An 18,776-nucleotide genomic window follows, 5' to 3' on the forward strand; every position below is an offset into this window, starting at 1 on the left:
GGTGGGCGGGGCTCAGAGGTCACCGAGTTCAGACGTCACCCGGGGCCCGACTTCCCTCGGTATTTAATTCTGCCCAATAGTTTTTTAAATTGAGTGCCTGGTTTGTGTCGGGCACTGAGTATACTGAGCATTGGAGAAACAGGTGAATGAAGCCAGGACAAGTCCTTCCGTGTGTATCGACCTCTAGCCCTTCCTCTGGTTCCGGCTGGCGGGTCGTCTGTTCCTAACGTGTATATTTCTGGAGACCCCGGAGATGTGAAGGTCTGCAGGGACTGTGCTGTCCCAGAGACCCTTTAGAATGCGAATCCCTTGGCTTAGGCCACGTTTCCCGTTCCTCTAAATCCTTTCCCCGACCATATAAGGAGAGGCAGCTGCTGGGGGCGTCCCTAGGATCTAAAGATAGCAGCCCCTGTCTCGGACTCCAAACGCCACAGGGCAGCGGGAGCAGCCATGGCACGGTAAGTGCTTCTGGCCGCCTCTTTCACTAGAGAGTCGCTTCTCTGTTTTCTGGGCGCTCCAGGTTCTGTGAGGTCCCAAGGGAGCCCTGGACTTCAGGTCTGTACCCTTGGGGTGGTGAAGAGAAATGTGACCTGAATATTCTCCATGTCTCCCTTACCTCTCTACTCTCTCACTTCTCCACTTCTTCTCAGGTTCCCCCTCACCGCACACCCCAATCCTGTCAGCCCCGCTTCCACTCCCTTCAGCCTCATTTGGCCCCGCTTTGACCGTGCTGTAGCATAAAACGTCACTGTGTTTTCCCTCCACCTTTCCCAAATTCCCTGTCTTCCCTCTCACACGGCTATGAAGCCCCACCTCAACTCCTCTTCAGGCAGCATGCCCGGACCCTGTGGTACGACAGGCCCAAGTATGTGTTCATGGAGTTTTGTGTTGAGGACAGCACGGATGTCCACGTGCTCATCGAAGACCACCGCATTGTGTTCAGGTAACCCCCACCCCCCACCCCCTCCCACTTCCTGCGAATCTTTCCTTTCTCTGCTGCCCCCCACTCTCAGCCTTCCTCATCTCTTTAGCAGTATTGTCTCCTCAGCTGCAAGAATCCTGATGGAGTGGAGTTTTACAATGAGATTGAGTTCTATGCCAAGGTGAACTGCAAGGTAAGGGTGGGGTGGAACAGTAAGGACTGGATGGGAAAGCTGTTTGGGAAATTGGAGATTCATTCTAAACCACGGACCCTAAAAGTGAGGCTCTTTACCTGGCAGGACTCCCAAGATAAGCGCTCTGGCCGCTCCATTACTTGCTTTGTGAGGAAATGGAAGGAGAAGGTGGCCTGGCCCAGGCTCACCAAGGAGGATATCAAGGTGGGTGTGTGGGAAGTGGCTGCTTTTTCTCCTATGTGCTCTGTGTACCCAGGTACCCAAGTTAGGTCTGGGAATCAGCCTTGGCTACTTTCCCACAAACATTCTGTTACTCACCAGGTCTTGCCTATTTGACCTCCTACATAATGCATTAAAAAATTATTTGTCTGCATCAGGTCTTACTTGCTGCAGGCAGGATCTTTCATTGGGGTGCATGAACTCTAGTTATGCAAGGGCTTAGTTGCTCTGAAGCATGTGTGATCTTAGTTCCACAACCAAAGATGGAACCCAGGTCTTCTGCATTGCAAGTCAGATTCTTAACCACTAGATCCCCAGGGAAGTCCTCTCCTAAATAGTCTTGAATCCATGATTTCACGTCTTCCTAATTCAGGCCCTATCCATTACTGGGTGAGGTTTGTTGCATATTTTCAGCCCCTCTGCATTCAACATGGTCTGTCCAAAACACACATTTGACCCTGTCACTCTTCCTCTTAAGACCCTCCAGTGGCTTCTTTTTCCCTAAAAGTTGAAAATTGGCTGCCTGCTGGCTAGATCTGGCTCTCAGATTTGTTTTAGCCGTCTTCTCAGTGTTGAAAATTATTTTGAAGGGTTACTTACATTTAAAAATGTGGAGATTTCACCTCTTGGTCAGAACCACCATCTTCCAGTAATTCACCAAAAAGACCAACAGGGAAAGAGGAGGGGCACCCACTACATGTTTCTAGGCCTTTTAGAAAACATGGAGTTGTTCCTTTGGCCACATTCATGTGAATCTACAAGAAAGGTGATGTTGTAGATATAAAGGGAAGGGGCACTGTTCAAAAATGAATACCCCACAAATGTTATAATTAGAACATAGCAACACTGGAAGAGTCTACAGTGTTACCCAGCATGCTGTTGGCATCTTTGTAAACAAACAAGTTAAGGGCAGGATTCTTGCCAAAAACATATTAAGCATTCTAAGAGCTGAGGTAGCTTCCTGAAATGTGTGAAGAAATATGGAAGGAAGCCAGAAAAAGAAAGGAAGCCAAAGAGAAACATCCTTGAGTTCAGCTGAAGGACCCACCTGCCCTGCCTAGAGAAGGACACTTCATGAGAACCAATGGAAGGGAGCCTGAACTGTTGCAACCTATCAAGTTAGGTGTAAAGAAAATAAAAGACCTGGATTTTTTTTTTTAAGTAGAGATTATGAAAAAAAGAGATTTCACCTAAAAATCCAGATTCTCAACTTCTCTCGGAAACTGAAGACTCTGACCACATTGGTCTAAATTCTCAAATGCCTAGAGTTTGAGCTTTAAATAGGGCATGTGCTCCACTTCACTCCTTTTCATTGTCTCTCTGACATGCTTAGGCATTTGAATGTGTAGCTTCTGCCGTTTGGGTTGAAGTCTCAGCACCACAGCGCAGTGTGATATATAAGCTTGTGATTTTGCTATTCCTGCCTTCTGCAGCCTCACACCACTTTACTCTCTGCCTTGGACTTCACATTTCAGCCACAGCAAACTGTTTGCAACTCTTTTTCATGCACCAGGCTATTGTTTACCTCTTACTGTGCCTTCTTCCTGGAAACTCTCCATTATCACTACCTTTGCCCACCTAACCCCTGCTCATCCTTCAAGGCAGAGCCCTGAAACCCCAAGAAGCCTGGTTTCCCATGCTAACCCCTACCTAAGCCACTGTCACTCTTTCCACACTGTATTATAATTTATTTACATTTCTCTTCCCTACTTCTTTTTATAAGTTTATTTTTCTTATTTATTTGGCTGTGTTGGATCTAGTTGTGGCATGTGGGATCTTCATTGTGGCATCATGCAGGATCTTTGGTTGTGGTGCCTGGACACTCTAGTTGAGGCGGGTGGGCTCCAGAGCATTCAGGATTCAGTAGTTGTAGCTGGTGGGCTTAGTTGCTCCGTGGCATGTGGGATCTCAGTTCCTCAGTCAGAGATCAAATCTGCATCCCTTGCATTGCAAGGTGGATTCTTAACCACTGGACTACCAGGGAAGTCCCCTTACTTGTTTCTTGATGGCTGGGACTCAGTATTAAATGTTTTAATAATCCTAGTGCCAACCTCAGAATCACATAGTATGTGTTCAGTAAACACCTGTTAAATGAATGAGTGAACAACTTCTTTCCCTGTCTAAGCATGGGAACTTAGAATATTGGTGTCCAAGAGTTGTCTCTGATTCCAGGGAATGCAGCTTTGTTGACTCCTAGGATGCTTTATGATACAGCTATTTTTCTAGATGTGTTATCTCTCTAGTCAGTCTGCTCCTGGAGGGCAGAGTTTATGCTTTTCCATCCTCTACAGTGCCTGGCATTGTGCTTGGCACTTAATAAGTTCTTGGTCAACCTTTGCTGTAGCTGCTGCTGACGTGGCAGCCCAGAGTGGGGGTTAGTCAAAGGGGAAAGATGATACCCCCAATGACTCTTTCCCCCAAACATGCTCCCACACACATCTCCACACTCATCTATGCGCCTCTGCTGCTGCCTTCCTGACCTGGGGCTCTGTGTGCTTTTCTTCTGCAGCCAGTGTGGTTGTCTGTGGACTTTGATAACTGGAGAGACTGGGAAGGGGAAGAAGAAGTGGAGCTGGCTCAGGTGGAGCATTATGCAGAGGTAATTCCATTTTCTGCCCATCTCAGTCATTTCTGGTGGCCCTCTGCACACACTCAAGGATTGTCATCAACTGTGCTGTGCTCTGCTTAGTCACTCAGTCGTGTCTGACTCTTTGCAGCCCTGTAGACGATCCCATAGACTGTAACCTGCCAGGCTCCTCTCTCCATGGGGATTTTCCAAGAATACTGGAGTGGGTTGTCATGCCCTCCTCCAGGGTCATCAGGCTAGGCAGAAGTATGTGAGCTCCCCGGCAGGCTGCTTATTGGTGTGGTAGTCTTTATATGTTTTGTGCATTGTTTAGTAGGGATGCAAGAAATAAATATTCTGTCCATGAAACTATAAACAGATTCATTCACTGTTTAGAGTAGAGCCTGTATTCTGAAGAAGTTTGGCAAAACCTTTTCCTACTTTTCTGTAATTCTTGTTCTCTCTCTCTTCTGTTTTCTTTACATACGTGTGTGTGTTTTTCATGACCCAGACAGCTTCAGGGGAAACTCAAACTATGCAATCTAAAAATTCACATCACAGAATGAATCACTGTTTCCCAATAAATTGTACCTTGCATAAGATATTTGGTTTTGGAATTTCAGCTACTATTTATTCAAGTTGCAAAAACACTAATAGACACTAACCCAGATTTGTTAGGGTGTGTGTGTGTGTTTAAATTTCCTTTTAAAAAGGGGCTCAATGTACTTTTCTCCAGTTATTCCAGTGTTATATTAGGGGCTTTAAAACTGGGGCAACTGTTTGCCTGGGACCATTTTCCGGTGGTTCATCGATATGCAGGTTGCTCTTCCCTCATTCCTCTTATCTTTTGTGACTCCTCTTCTCTTCTACCAGCTTTTGAAAAAGGTCAGCACCAAAGGACCACCTCCTGCAATGGATGATTTGGATGTAAGTAAAGCCTGTTCCTTAACCCTTCACTTTCCTTTCTGTCCTTAAAAATAAAGATACTAGAAAGGTCCCAGTCTCTAGCAGATCATGCTTCTCAGTGCACATTAGCCAAATCTGAATTTGACACAGGAGGTCAAATGTCCTTCTTTAATGCTTTAGAAAACCCCAGAAAGCCCTTCCTCCTTTCCATCTCTTCCCTTCTGCTTCTCCATTTTAGAGCAGGCCTGACCATGTTTATTATCTTTACAGCTGTAAGGACCAGTATAGCATTTGTTGAAATTCTCACATTAAATGATTCATGGCACAGTGTTGTTTATTGAGTACCAGTGGCTTATTTTATCATCCAAAATTTAAATCCTTCTGTGTTAGGCTCCCTAGAAGTTGTGTGATTTAGAAAATCACCAAAGAAGACTTTGGAGGGAGTTAGAGGGAGTGAGCAGCTTTCGTGAACACAGATGTCCACTGCAGACTGTACAGGTGTTTCTGTCTTCTTTTTTCTCTAGGACGATTCTGACAGTGCCGATGCAACAAGTAATTAACTTTCTGTGACAGCAGAGCTGAAGAGGAAGCTGCGGCTATCGTCTAGTCACTCTAACAAGCCAGGACCTGCGTCTTTGTCAGCTCCTTGATGGTGCACCAGCGTCCTCTGAGATCTCTGAACTTTCCTAGAAGCTTTTTATTAAGGGTCTTCATGTTTTTTAAAAAAGTTTCTTCCATTGCTTTCATTTTATTTATTATTATTATTTGCCGTGCTGTGCAGCATGTAGGGTCCTAGTTCCTTGACCAGAAATTGAACCTGCACCCCCTGCGTTGGAAGTGCACAGTCTTAACCACTGGACTGCCAGGGAATTCCCTCCTTCATGTTTTTGTTTTTGTTTTTTTTCCTTAGGCACTTGATATGGCTGCTGTATCAGATGGCAGGATAGGAGAGGAGCAGACAGATGGGGCCTTTGACTTCCTATGGATTGGCCATAATCTTTATATTTGTACTCATCAAGGCTTTCTTGAGTATTTGAGCCTGTGTGTGTGTATGTTTTAAAGCAAAACCCACAGAAGCAACATATAGATTATAATAAATCTCTAGGAAGTGTTCTCTGTCTCTTTCTTTCTGGTACTTCTTCCTCCTGGAGGCAAGCCTCTTCCCCCTCTATAGCTCCTTTGCAGTGGAGAGGTGGGTGTCAGATATCCTGGCCCTTACTGTCGAGATGTCAAGAAGAAAGATGTTGGGAACAGACTTGTAACCAAGCTGAGAAACTTTTCCATGCCCAGACCTATGCTCTGATCTTCAGAGCAGGATCCAGTCTTTCATTGTATGGCTAACACTGCCACCTCTAGCATCAGCCAGAAACCCACTTCAGCTTCCTGCATACTCCAGAAATTTTACACTTTTAAAGGTAATTGTTACATTAGTTAATGCCTATGTCTCTTTACTCCTCCATTCATCAGCTACCTCATTCATCCATAAACATTTTTTGATTGCCTAATGTGTATTTAAACTGTGACTTAAACAAAATTCAATACCCAGACCTTGCCCTTGAACTCAGGGTAAAGGACTGAGATTTGTTTAAAGAAACTCTAAAATTTATATCAGTAATTTATGGACATAGTTTAAAAAATTAAATGTATAGAAAGGTGTACAGTGTAAAGTAGGATTTGTATTCTCTTAATAGCTGTAACCACTGTTAATAGTTTCCTCAATAAACATATATCCATATACAATATTATAAATTATATAATACCTATAATTTATATAATTATATATATAAAACAATATACAACATATCTGGAACATAAACATATACAGTATCCTGTATTGTGTATATACAGTACAATATATATTAAAATTTAACACATGCATGGGCAAATGCAGTTGTGTGCATGTGTAGTGGGACTCACACTATTATATACATCTTGCACCCTGCTTTTTTTCACTTAATATATATTGGAGTTCTTTCCAAGTCAGTGTACATAGATCTGACTCTTCTTTATGGCTCCATGTTATTCAGTTGAACATATTTTCCATAATTTAACTGGTTCCTTATCAATTTGGTCTTTTTCAGTTTTCACGAAGGTGAAAATTGAAATTTCCTTGCATTAAAAAGTACATCTTTACATGTTTGGCAAGAACACTTGTAGGGTAAATCCACACCACCCTTCACCTCTACCCCCTGCCAGAACCAGGTGGGATCCTGTTTCTCCCACCAGGAATTGAACCTGGGCCCTGGCAGTGGAACCACTGAGTCCTAACTACTGGACCGCCAAGGAGTACATATAGTGTAAATTCCAGAAGTGAAATTGCTAGGTCAAAGAACAGATACATGTAAATATTTTGAAAGCTGTTGCTAAGTTGTTCTTAGATGAAATACTGATTTTCACTTCCATCACCAAGAGTGCTCCATTCTCCAAACCCTTTTAGGTATTTGCCAAGATAAAATTATACTTGGCTTGATTTGCTTGATTTATTTATTTCCAGCTGTCCTGCAAGGCTTGCAGGATCTTAGTACCTGGACCAGGGATTGAACCCAGGCCTTCAGCAATGAAAGTGCAGTATCCTAACCACTGGACCACCAGGGAATTCCCTGGTTTCATTTGCTTTAAATTATGAGATGGCTTATTGTTCTTCAGTGACTAATGTTTCTTTTTAGAACCTCCCTCAGTAAAGAATTTGCCTGCAATTCATGAGACCTGGCTTCGATTCCTGGGTTGGGAAGATCCACTGGAGAAGGAGATGGCAACCCACTCCAGTATTCTTGCTTCGGAAATCCCATGGACAGAGGAGCCTAGCACGCTACAGTCCATGGGGTTGCAAGAGTTAGACACAACTGAGTGACTCAGCACAAGTATTTATATATTATCTAAGTAAACTTTATGTCTTATTTGAACTTCATATCAACCTTATAAAATAATTAAGTCTTTTCTTAATAGTGCTCAAACAGGTTACAGTAAGTGGCAAAGCTGGGACCTGAACTTGTATAGCATCTCTCTCTTCGCCTACAATTCTGAAAACTGAAAAGTTCTAAAATATGAGTTTAAAAAAATTAACAACAAAACTCATCTGGCATCAAAACATGACCTAAAATGATGTTAGGATATTTATGCTCCTGCTGCTAAGTTGCTTCAGTCGTGTCCAACTTCAGTCGTGTCCGACTCTGTGCGACCCCATAGACGGCAGCCCACCAGGCTCTCCTGTCCCTGGGATTCTCCAGGCAAGAACACTGGAGTAGGTTGCCATTTCCTTCTCCAATGCATGAAAGTAAAAAGTGAAAGTGAAGTTGCTCTTTATAGTCTTTGTTTATTCGGTTTAGTGCATTTATTTCTCAGCATAAATATATTCATACATTTGATCACAGGGGGTTGCTCCAGAGTTCCAAATGGAACACATTAAGTAACATATAGGTATGGTCTGCATTACTGCCTAAAATCAGGAAAATCCTAAATTCTGAAGCATCTGGAGACTTCAAGCTTTTTATTAGTTAATTTAAAAGAACAGAACCTGGAGGAGGAAATGGCAATCCACTCCAGTATTCCTGCCTGGAAAAATCCCATGGACAGAGGAGCCTGGTGGGCTACAGTCCATGGGGTTCTAGAGTGCGACACGATTGAGCACTTAGCAGCAAAATAGCAGAAAGAAAGTTAATCTAAACTTTTAACTCGTTTAACGTTTTAAGACACTGATTGCAGTTTAGCTTATTTTAATCTTTTTATTTGCACTGTCCAATCAGGTAGCAATGGTCACACATGGTTACTGAGTACTTGAAATATTGATAGCCCCAACTGAGAAGTGCTGTAAGTGTAAAATACACATCACGTTTCGAAAATTTTGTACGGGGTGGGGGAGAAACTCTTATTTTAAAATAACTCATTACATGATGAAAAAATTTAGATATGGTCATTTAAATAAAAATATTATGAACATATGTGGCTTGCATTATAATTCCATTGGGCGGCGCTGCTGTGTATTCTCAAACCAGTACCATCCACGTTTCTGTCGATCGGGCTTCTGCGGGTCCGAATTATGTCCCTCCCTGAGGTCCAAAGGGGCCAAACGAAGTGCTTCGACAAGTTCATACCGCAGTTTTGTCTTTTTTTTTTTCTGGTCCTTTTCACAAACAGTCGCCAAACAATTCCGAGCGCCTGTAAGTCGCGTTTTGAATAAATTTGACCAAACCGCATCCCGTTCTTTGCCCTGCTGCGCCTGCGCAGAGACGCTGCCGGAGTGAAGATTGTCCCGCTTTGCTCTCCGTCCGCCGCCGGGTGTTTCAGTGAGCGCGCATCCCCGCGGCCTGGGAGACAGCAGCGATGGCGTTTCGGTGTCAGCGGGACAGCTACGCCAGAGAGGTGCGGCCAGCGGGGCGGGGAACTTGCTGCTCCGAGCGGGTGCGGGGCGAGGGGGCGCCGCGTGGAAGGGGCACCGAGCTGGATTCAGTCAGGTGCGCTGAGGGTTGGGGTCGGGGCTTACTTTGGCATCCCTCTCCACCCAGTTCACCACCACCGTGGTCTCCTGCCGTCCCGCGGAGCTGCACACCGGAGAAAGCAACGGCAAGAAGGAAGTGCTGAGCGGTTTCCAAGTGGTACTGGAAGACACGCTGCTTTTCCCCGAGGGCGGGGGACAGGTACCAGGCCCATCTCGCTCCCCTCCCCTCCCTTCCCTTCCCAGGAAGCCCTCAATTCCTTTCTCACCCAGTGGGAAGTGTCTTTTTTCTCTCAGTCTCAGCTGTAATGAATACAGTTGGAAATTAGCTCAGTGCAGCTCATTTGTTCACTCAACAGATACTTACCAACAGATACTTACCCAGCCCTAACATATCCTCTTTGGTACTGTTCCAGGCTCTGAGGATAAAGGTTGAACGAGCAAGTGTCTCTGCCTACATAGTGTATTTGTTGGAGGAAACAGACAAAACGGTTACTAGATAAATAGTATACCAGCTCGGATAAGTTCTATGAAGAAAACTAAAGTTTGAGGGAAAGAGAGTGATGGGATGATCTCCTAGGTAGGGGACAAGTTATTTTAGTCAAGAACTAAGGGAAGTGGGGGGTAAGCCGTTCCTGTCATCTGGTGGTGCTGGTGGGGCAGGGGAAGTATTTCCAGGGAGGGAGAGTTAAGTGCAAAGGACCTGAGGTCGGAATTCCATTAGCATGTTTAGCACAGAGGAAAAAGTTTCCTCTGAAGAAGCACAAGAGAGGTCAGGCTTATCAGTACTGTGATGGGGTAGGGACAAGATCCACTGAGAACTTGAGAAAGGAGGATACTCACCTCAAAGGTGGGCATTGTGGGAGAGGCTTTCCCAGCAGAGAGAGTAGCACAGTGGAAGGCAGGGAAGCCTGAAAGAATCTGACAAGTCTGATTAACTTCAAATAGTCCCATATAGTTGGAGCTTATGATACGTGTTGATGACAGGCTGGAGATAGCTTTGGAAAGCTAAGTGAGGGCCATTTCAGAGGGCCTTGAAGAATGTGTTAAGGTGTGTGGACTTCATTCAGGAAGCTGTGGTGAGCTATGGAAGTACTTAGGCAAATAAATTATGTGAGAGAATGTACTCAGTAAACTGCCCAGCGTAGAGGTTTTCTGATCTGCTGAAGGAAAACCTGTGACATCCGGTATCCATAGTGGGTCTCATTTTATATACCACCTCTTCCAGGAAGTCTTCCCTGATTTCCCAAGATTGTTAGGTCCTTTTCCTTTGAGCTTCCCTAGAGCAATGTACTTTTTTGAACTATAGCAGGCTGTAGGTCCGGAGAAGGCAATGGCACCCCACTCCAGTACTCTTGCCTGGAAAATCCCATGGACGGGGGAGCCTGGTGGGCTGTAGTCCATGGGGTCGCTAAGAGTCCGACACGACTGAGCGACTTCACTCTCACTTTTCACTTTTATGCATTGGAGAAGGAAACGGCAACCCACTCCAGTGTTCTTGCCTGGAGAATCCCAGGGACGGGGAGCCTGGTGGGCTGCCGTCTATGGGGTCGCACAGAGTCGGACACGACTGAAGTGACTTAGCAGCAGCAGTAGCAGCAGGCTGTAGGTCATTTTGCAGTTGTCTGTTGGCATGTCTGTCTTTTCCAGACTTCATTTGCATGAGGGACCATGTCTTATTTACATTGTATTTTTGGGCAGGCACAGTGTCTTGTAAGCAGTTGTATTTTGTAATACTTCATATTTTTATAGTTTAATTTTAGTAGCAGTGAAGAAGATAGAATGGAAGGAAAGAAAAAAATTCTGATCATTTTAGAAACTATTGAAAGAGAAGAATCTAAGCCAAACAGTGAAAGTGAGGATTAAGTTCTTTGGGTTTTACTAAAAGTTTCCTTGCTATAGTTACAGTGTTTAATTCTGTTATTCTGTTCTGAAGACCAAAATATACAGGTGTTCAGAGTGAAGAGGACAGAGACAGTCCCCTCCTGGAACAAAATGGACCACCTCACTTCGCGTTGCCTTTCTCCCTTAGGGAATCTCAAGTTCTGGGTGTGTTTCTCACGTACTTGCCCTGGAGAGTCTTTGATTCCAGGAGTTAGGTGAGCCCTGCCTGCCACCACTGATTATCTTTACTTCTTTACTCAGCCTGATGACCGTGGTACAATCAATGACATCTCTGTGCTGAGAGTGACTCGCCGGGGCACCCAGGCTGATCATTTCACCCAGACGCCCCTGACCCCTGGGACTGAGGTTCAAGTCCGGGTGGACTGGGAACGGAGGTTTGACCACATGCAGCAGCATTCAGGTAGATGGGCGGGATGGGACACCTCTAGCAGGGGCAGTTGCTGTTTGGGAATGTCAAGATGATTGAGATATGGTGTGGGTTCTCCAGGAGTTCACCTTTTAGAAGAGACAGACATATTCAGAACCAGGATTCTGGCAAGATGTGATAAATGTTATAAACGCAAAATGAGCAGGACTTCCCTCGTGGTTCCGTAGTTAAGAGTGCCTGACAGTGTGGGGGAAATAGGTTCAATCCTTGGTCCGGGAAGATTCCACATGCGCCACAGCTACTGAGCCCATGAGCTGCAACTGCTGAAGCTCACATACGTTAGATCCTATGCTCTGCAACAGGAGAAGCTGTCGCAGTGAATAAGCCTGGGCACCACAACGGGGAAGTGGCCCCTGCTCATGACAACTAGAGAAAGCACACACAGAGCAACGAAAACCCAGCACACCAAAGAAAAGAAACCTCCAAAATGAGCAGTTAAAGTATTAGAATAACTGCTGGATTTAAGTTACTAACTCCCGCTGGATATTTTCATCTGGATATGTCTCATAGCCTCCTTATACTCAAAATGTCCAAAATGGAATTAAAAAGCCACCCCCTCCCCCACATCTGGTTTTTCGTTTGCCTTCTCTGTTCAGTGCATAGCATCAGCATCTACCCAGCTGCTTGAATCCTCGGAGTCTGCTCGGACCCCTCTTTAGGGACAGCCAGTCAGTCTGCGTCCTGTCGCTTTACTTTCTCAATACTTCTCTGCCCACTTCCACTGGCAACGCCGTTGTCCTTGTCCCACCTCTCGCCATCTCTCCCCCGCCCTCTGTAATAGCCACTTGGCTGCTCTCCCCACATTCAGTCTTGCTACTTTGCAGCCCATTCTCCATAGAGCAGCCAGAATAATCTAAAACTGAAAATCCAATCGAGCCGCTTCCAGCTCTCAAGCTTTTCAAAGGCTGCCTGTAGCTCATGCTAAAGCCAGACATCTTGTCATGGGCTGTAAGACCAGCCTGGGCTGGTGCTTATCTACTCCAGCCTCATCCAGTACCCCTGTTTCCCGCTCTCTGCATCCTGGCCTTCTCTTGATTTCTTCAATATACCCGGCTTGTTTCCTCCTTCATAGCCTTTGGCTGTCTTGTTCCCTTTGCTTTCACAGTTGGCCCTCCTCTTCCTCTTGCTTTTTTTCCTCCTCCTCACTGTCATCGATCCGGGATAGCACCATATCTCTAGTACCAAGCCCTGTTCCTTGTATGTGTAGGCACTTGATAAGTTTCTGTCAAATGAGTTCCCTGGTGGCCTACTGGTGAGGGTTCCAGGTTTACGGCTGTGACCCAGGTTCAGTTCCTGGTTGGGGAACTGAGAGGTCTTGTAAGTTGTGCGGTGAGGCCAGGAAAAAACAAAAATTCAAAACAAAAAAAATGCCTAAAAAATTTTCTTTTTGTCAAATGAATGGATGTGGCTCAATGAGAACTTGAGTTCAAATCCTGCCTCTGACGAAGTACATTGCCTTGGCAAGTCATGTATTTGATCTCTCTAGGCCTCGATTTCCTCATTTATGAAATGGCGTCATAAAGCTTGCAGAATTCTCCTGAGGATTTTCAGTAAAGTATCTCTCGAGAGTATTACCTAATGTCCAGCAGGTCTTCAGCAGAATTTCTGGGATGACATTGACATGGGGATTGTGTGACTGCCTGGGCTCCTTACTCTTCTCCTGTCTCCACTCTCTGTTCAGGGCAGCATCTCATCACCGCAGTTGCTGATGATCTTTTTGGGCTGAAGACAACATCATGGTGAGCAGGGGACTGTCCAGCATGGGTTCCTGACTGCCAGCTCCTCATGGGTTGGGGCAGGAAGATAAAATCTGCTGTGCTCACCTGGTCCCCGTGAAGATGGGGTGGTGGATGACTTTGTATTTTCCCCTGAGAAACATCTGCCTTTGCTTAGGGGTGAACATAGAATTTGGAGCCCAGTGACCTAGAGGGTGAATCCCAGCTGCATGACCTTGATCATGTTCCTTAATATTAACCCCCTCACCTGTAAAATGGAAGTGACAGTCCCTGCCTTGCGACATTTTTGTGAGGATTCAATAACAGCATTTATATGAACATGCTCTGTAAACGATAACCTTCCTTACACTGTTCGTCGTCCCCATCAGCATCCTGTGACTACTCTACTTCTGGCAGGGAGTTGGGGCGACTCCGGAGTGTCATTGAGCTGGACAGCCCCACTGTGACTGCAGAGCAAGTAGCTGCCATCGAGCGGAGTGTCAATGAGAAAATCCGAGACCGGCTGCCAGTGAATGTGCGAGAACTGAGCCTGGATGATCCAGAGGTGGAGCAGGTGAGGGGGTAGCCAGCGGGATGGCTTCTGGAGAGTGCCCACCCAAGGGCTCCTCATCAAAATTCAGACAGCCTTCCTCCTCTCCTCGCGTTCCAGGTGAGGGGCCGGGGTTTGCCGGATGATCACGCTGGGCCTATTCGAGTTGTTACCATCCAGAGCGTTGATTCCAACATGTGTTGCGGGACCCATGTGAGCAATCTCAGTGACCTTCAGGTAGGTGAGAAAGGGCTCTTGAATGGATGGGAGAGAGGGTGTCAGGGGTGGGGGATCACAGCAGGGCTGGGAGTGATGGAGGGGATACCCGAGGGGTCCTGAGTGAAGTCACTCCATTATTACTCCTGAGCTGTTTGGGGAGATCTTGGTCTCTTTTATCCTTAGGTCCAGCACCTGCTGTGGCTTATCCATGTATATGTGTGTATGTTAACGTTCTTGCCTCATGTAGGTCATTAAAATTCTGGGCACTGAGAAGGGGAAAAAGAACAAAACCAACCTGATCTTCCTGGCTGGGAACCGGGTGCTGAAGTGGATGGAGAGGAGTCATGGCATTGAGAAGGCGCTCACAGCTCTGCTGAAGTACGTACGCCCCCTTCCCAGGCTCGACTCTCAGCTCCTGGGCAGCCAGAGTGTAGCCTGCCCACCCATACGGGAGACAGAATACTCTTATCTCTGGGAGGTGAGATGCAGTCATAAATGCTGCAGCGCTTTGGGTAGTTAGCCGGATGCACACAGAATGGTTTCTTCTTTTATATCCTCTCCCCCCAACCTCCTGAGGCCCCCTCGAAATGTCCCCGGGTCCCATCTGGAGGGAGACATACCATCAAGAGGGGCATTGTTGATTTATGCCCAACACCAGAAGCAGTTGGGAAATTGGGGAGGCCTCCATTAACCTTTCTCTTGCAGGTGTGGAGCAGAGGACCACGTGGAAGCAGTGAAGAAGCTGCAGAACTCCAGCAAGCTCCTGCAGAAGGTGATTTATCCATGGAGGGTGGAAAGGGCGTGGGCTCTGCCTGAACAGGCTCCCAGACTCAGCCCCTCACCTGACCGGATGTGCAGTGTGTCAGCAGTGAGGGGCAGGGGGAGGAGACAGTGCTCCCTCTGGTTACCCCTTCCCCGCCAGATGACTGAGTGACAGCATCCATTTCAGAACAACCTGAATCTGCTCAGAGACCTGGCTGTGCACATTGCCCACAGCCTTAGGAACAGCCCGGACTGGGGAGGTGTGATCACATTACACAGGTGAGACAGGCCGGGGGTGCTGGGCTTTGGGCTCAGCCTCTTCCCTGCATGGAGTGAGGAGTGGGAGGCGGGTCACCCCCATGGTATTCTCAAGACTGAGAAAACCCTAAGTAATGTGTTACCTTCCAGGTTTCCTGGGTTTGATACAAACATCTTCACTGTAACTTTCTTAGCACTTTGCCTCAGGTCCTTCACCATCTAACAATTCTCCGCTTACCCGGGAGAATCCTGTTTAAAGGAAGTAGAAACAACGTAAAGCAAAGCTTATTGTAACCTGCTCAGACCAAGAAGGACCTCGGGCTGGCCCTCCGTTTGCCCTCTTTCTTTGGCACTTTGCAGGAAAGGCGGCGGGGAGGCCAGTTGGAGGAGCTGGGCTGCCTGCAATTTCCCAGCCCCATTTGCAGCCTGGTCTCAGGTCTGTGCCCTTTGTTTTAGGAAGGACGGCGATTCTGAGTTCATGAATATCATCGCCAATGAGATTGGGTCAGAGGTAAGAGGAGTGTGAGGTTCTGTGTCCACCCTAGTTGGAGACCTTACAAGGTGTTCTCCTCATGAACATGTGAAGAATAGGAAACAAATTCATTCAGTGACATTTTCTCAACACTGACCGTGAGCCAGGCTCTGTTTTAGGTGTCAGACTTGGTCAGTAGTATTGACCTTTCTGGGACTGTGACATTTACCAGCTTCGGAGCTCCTTTTATCAGAACTGTAATTCCTCCTTACCACACAGATTTATGTGTGCCAAGGGCCTGATTTCAGAAATATGGGGCTTGGCTTGGTCCTTAGAAGGCCATCCCTTCTGTTTACCTTTGCCTCAGGCAGGCGTTCCTCCCGGTCCTGACTGTCTAGAGTTTAGTGGTTTCCAGGTCTCTCTTTTGCCTTTACTCCAAAAATACTCTTTGAAATATTCACTCTTGGCCAAGCAGTGTGTACATCTCTCTTCATAATTCTGTGTAGAGAGTAAAGATTCTCAAGGAGCTCACTTTTATTTGGGAAGATAGCTATGTATGCTGATCTTTGTAATTTAGGGTGGTCGATGCTTGAGTGAGAGGAGTGCATTCTCTCTCGGGCTGAGGAGGCTTCAGGGCAGGAGCCTAGAAGACTGCTTAGGAGTCGGCAGACACAGGAGCCAGGGTGGCCAGGCTGAGGGAAACATGGAGGTTTAGGCAGTGGCAGGCACAGTGTAGGAGGGCAGTGGGGTGGCCAGGCTCCAGAGGTTGGCAGGAGTCAGATCATGAAAGGCATTTTATCCTTGATCATAGTCAGCAGCCTTCTGCCCCCTACTTAATGTTCAACCTGAGTTCCTAAAGCCACTGTCAAAAGTTTCTTGTCCCTTATGGGCCCCAGAATGAAGGGGCTGTCTTATCATTCATCAGGAACATCACTTGTGGTTTAGGGGGAAAAGCTGTTTTTCTTTAAAGTACAATCAACATATCACATTGTCTAAGATGTCCAGTGTGTTAATATATATATTGCAGTATGATAAAAATGTGTTTATGAGGCTGAAAAGAGGGCAGTTTAGAGGTGGTTGACTGCGTGTCTTTAAGTATCAGGGCTGATCTTCTTGTCTTGCGTCCTAGGAGACCCTCCTCTTCTTAACTGTGGGCGATGAGAAAGGTGCGGGACTCTTCTTACTGGCAGGACCAGCTGAGGCCGTGGAGACCCTGGGGCCCAGGTAGTTTTCTCTGGACAGCTGTGTGCGGGTGGGAGAGCCTGTACGCCTAACCTGCTAACACAGCCCTTGGTGAACGCAAAGGGCCACTGCATCTTATGTTGGTCACATCACAGCCGTGTGAGGCTGGCTGAGCAGAAATAACAATCACCACCATCATTCCCACTTTTCCGTATGAGGGACCACACGTCCTGTGCCTCAGGTCTCACTGTTAAAGTGAGAGAACTGAGGCTCAAGCCCAGGACTTTTTGTCTCCAAATCTAATGTACTTTGTGTTTTTTCTTTTAGAAATTGAGATTCGTAAGTGATGCGTGAATATAGGTTTTGGATTCTCCAAAACCTATATTTGTGGTGTTTAAGGCATCCACAAAATAGAGCCACAGACAAACTTGGGGGAAAAAATTAGGATTTTGACACTGAATCAAAAAAGGCATTGATGTAGTTATTATAGAAAAATTAGAATTGTGTTGGACTTTCACTTTTTGTATTTTCTTATTTTAAATTAGCTATGGAGGTGGAGTACGTCATATTCCTTGTGGCATTTAGGGTTTTTGAAGTCCTTGATTGGCTCTGATGAGTACATGTTCATTGTAAAACATTAAAGGAAAACAGAAGTATTTAGAGCAGAGGTTCCTGACAGATGGCCAGATGAGGCCTGTCTGTCTCCTGACAGTTAGCCAGATGAGGCTTATCAGATAGACTGCTTTAGCCTGTGTACTCTTTTAAATTTTCAAAATTAGTTGCTACCTTTTAAAATTAGATTTTTACTTAAAAACGTATAGAGTTCTAGCTTTTTTCAAAAATGGTGGGGTGGGAAAAGGCATGCTCTGGCATTTCTGTGTCCACATGCCTGCGGGTAGCGTCTGTGAGGAAGTAGGCGCCGGCCGCCTCTTCAGACACCATAGGCTCGGCCAGTGCCGCGGGCCCTCCCTTCTCACCCAGCCCCAGTTGCTTCACTCACTGCTGTTCCCACAGGCCTTTGTGTCTACAGCTCTTTACCCCTAATTATACTCGCCGTGCTCCCTGGAGGTTGCCATAATTTAGTCCATTTCTAGGCACTTCCATTGTTTCTAGTTATTCACTCTTGAAATCAACACGGTACGTATATCTTTGTGCCCACGTACAACTATTTCCAGGAGCCTACTTTTTCTCTCCCTCCCCCCTCAGCCCATGAGGAAAGCTTCAGGGCTGGCCTTGTTTTTCCTGTGACTTTTCCCTAAGAGACACCCCTCCCTGACCGTCTCTCTGCTCCCCAGAGTGTCTGAGGTGCTGGAAGGCAAGGGAGCTGGGAAGAAAGGCCGCTTTCAGGGCAAGGCCACCAAGATGAGCCGGCGGGCAGAGGTGCAGGCGCTTCTCCAGGACTACATCAGCACGCAGAGCGCAGAGGAGTGAGGACTCGGGTGCCTCGCTGGTCCTCCGTTGACAACGGGCCTCCTGAGACCACGGAAGGAGTCTCTTGGACAATAAAATAGTTTGACTTGAAACGATGGTGGTACCATGTATATTTATATGACAAGTGCCGAGTTTATGCAGTGTGTTCCAGTGTGCTTATGCAGTCAGTATCTTTGTGAATAAACAGCTTTCTTCCTTTTTTAAAAAAATTTTATTCAAGTATAGTTGATTTTCAGTGTTGTGTTAATTTCTGCTATATAGCAGAGTGATCAGTTATACAAACTATACATTCTTTTTCATAGTCTTTTCCATTATGGTTTGTCACAGAACAGAGAATATAGTTCTCTATGCTACACAGTAGGACCTTGCTCTTTATCAGTTCTATATATAATAGTTTGCATCTGCTAATCCCAACCTCCCAATCCTCCGCCTCCCTCCACCCCCGTGGCAACCACAAGTCTGTTAAGTCTGTGAGTCTTAAACAGCTTTTTTATTCGGCTCCTGTTAGGCATACCCTACCCATGAATGTTATGTAGATGAACTGTATGAATTTATCTAAACCCAGCTGCAGTCTTTCCTTGTATAGAAATGCAGCTGCCCAAAGAGATATGAGTCAG

The 18,776-nt window shown here is 46.1% G+C and overlaps 2 protein-coding genes across 4 annotated transcripts; both read left to right on the forward strand.

Annotated features, from left to right (window-relative positions):
- The first annotated feature begins 19 nt into the window (after positions 1-19).
- Positions 20-5,919, forward strand: PTGES3L (prostaglandin E synthase 3 (cytosolic)-like). 3 transcript variants are annotated; one of them, XM_010842481.1, is made up of 8 exons: positions 20-458; positions 830-943; positions 1,049-1,115; positions 1,221-1,319; positions 3,844-3,933; positions 4,774-4,827; positions 5,331-5,358; positions 5,717-5,907. In XM_010842481.1, the coding sequence occupies exons 1-8, from the start codon at positions 451-453 to the stop codon at positions 5,722-5,724; spliced, it is 468 nt and encodes a 155-aa protein (XP_010840783.1). In that variant the 5' UTR covers positions 20-450; the 3' UTR covers positions 5,725-5,907. The 3 variants fall into 3 exon arrangements, with proteins under 3 accessions (XP_010840783.1, XP_010840784.1, XP_010840782.1); XM_010842482.1 differs by having other exon boundaries at positions 808-943; positions 5,331-5,919; XM_010842480.1 differs by having other exon boundaries at positions 5,331-5,919.
- Positions 5,920-9,029: 3,110 nt separating this feature from the next.
- LOC104990411 (alanyl-tRNA editing protein Aarsd1) lies at positions 9,030-18,373 on the forward strand. The gene is made up of 12 exons (XM_010842483.1): positions 9,030-9,165; positions 9,309-9,440; positions 11,384-11,543; positions 13,252-13,309; positions 13,703-13,859; positions 13,956-14,072; positions 14,302-14,432; positions 14,760-14,826; positions 15,004-15,095; positions 15,531-15,585; positions 16,676-16,770; positions 18,024-18,373. The coding sequence occupies exons 1-12, from the start codon at positions 9,127-9,129 to the stop codon at positions 18,157-18,159; spliced, it is 1,239 nt and encodes a 412-aa protein (XP_010840785.1). The 5' UTR covers positions 9,030-9,126; the 3' UTR covers positions 18,160-18,373.
- Positions 18,374-18,776: the final 403 nt, after the last annotated feature.

This window comes from Bison bison, unplaced genomic scaffold (genome assembly GCF_000754665.1).
Source record: "Bison bison bison isolate TAMUID 2011002044 unplaced genomic scaffold, Bison_UMD1.0 scf7180017864180, whole genome shotgun sequence".
Taxonomy (NCBI): Eukaryota; Metazoa; Chordata; class Mammalia; order Artiodactyla; family Bovidae; genus Bison; species Bison bison.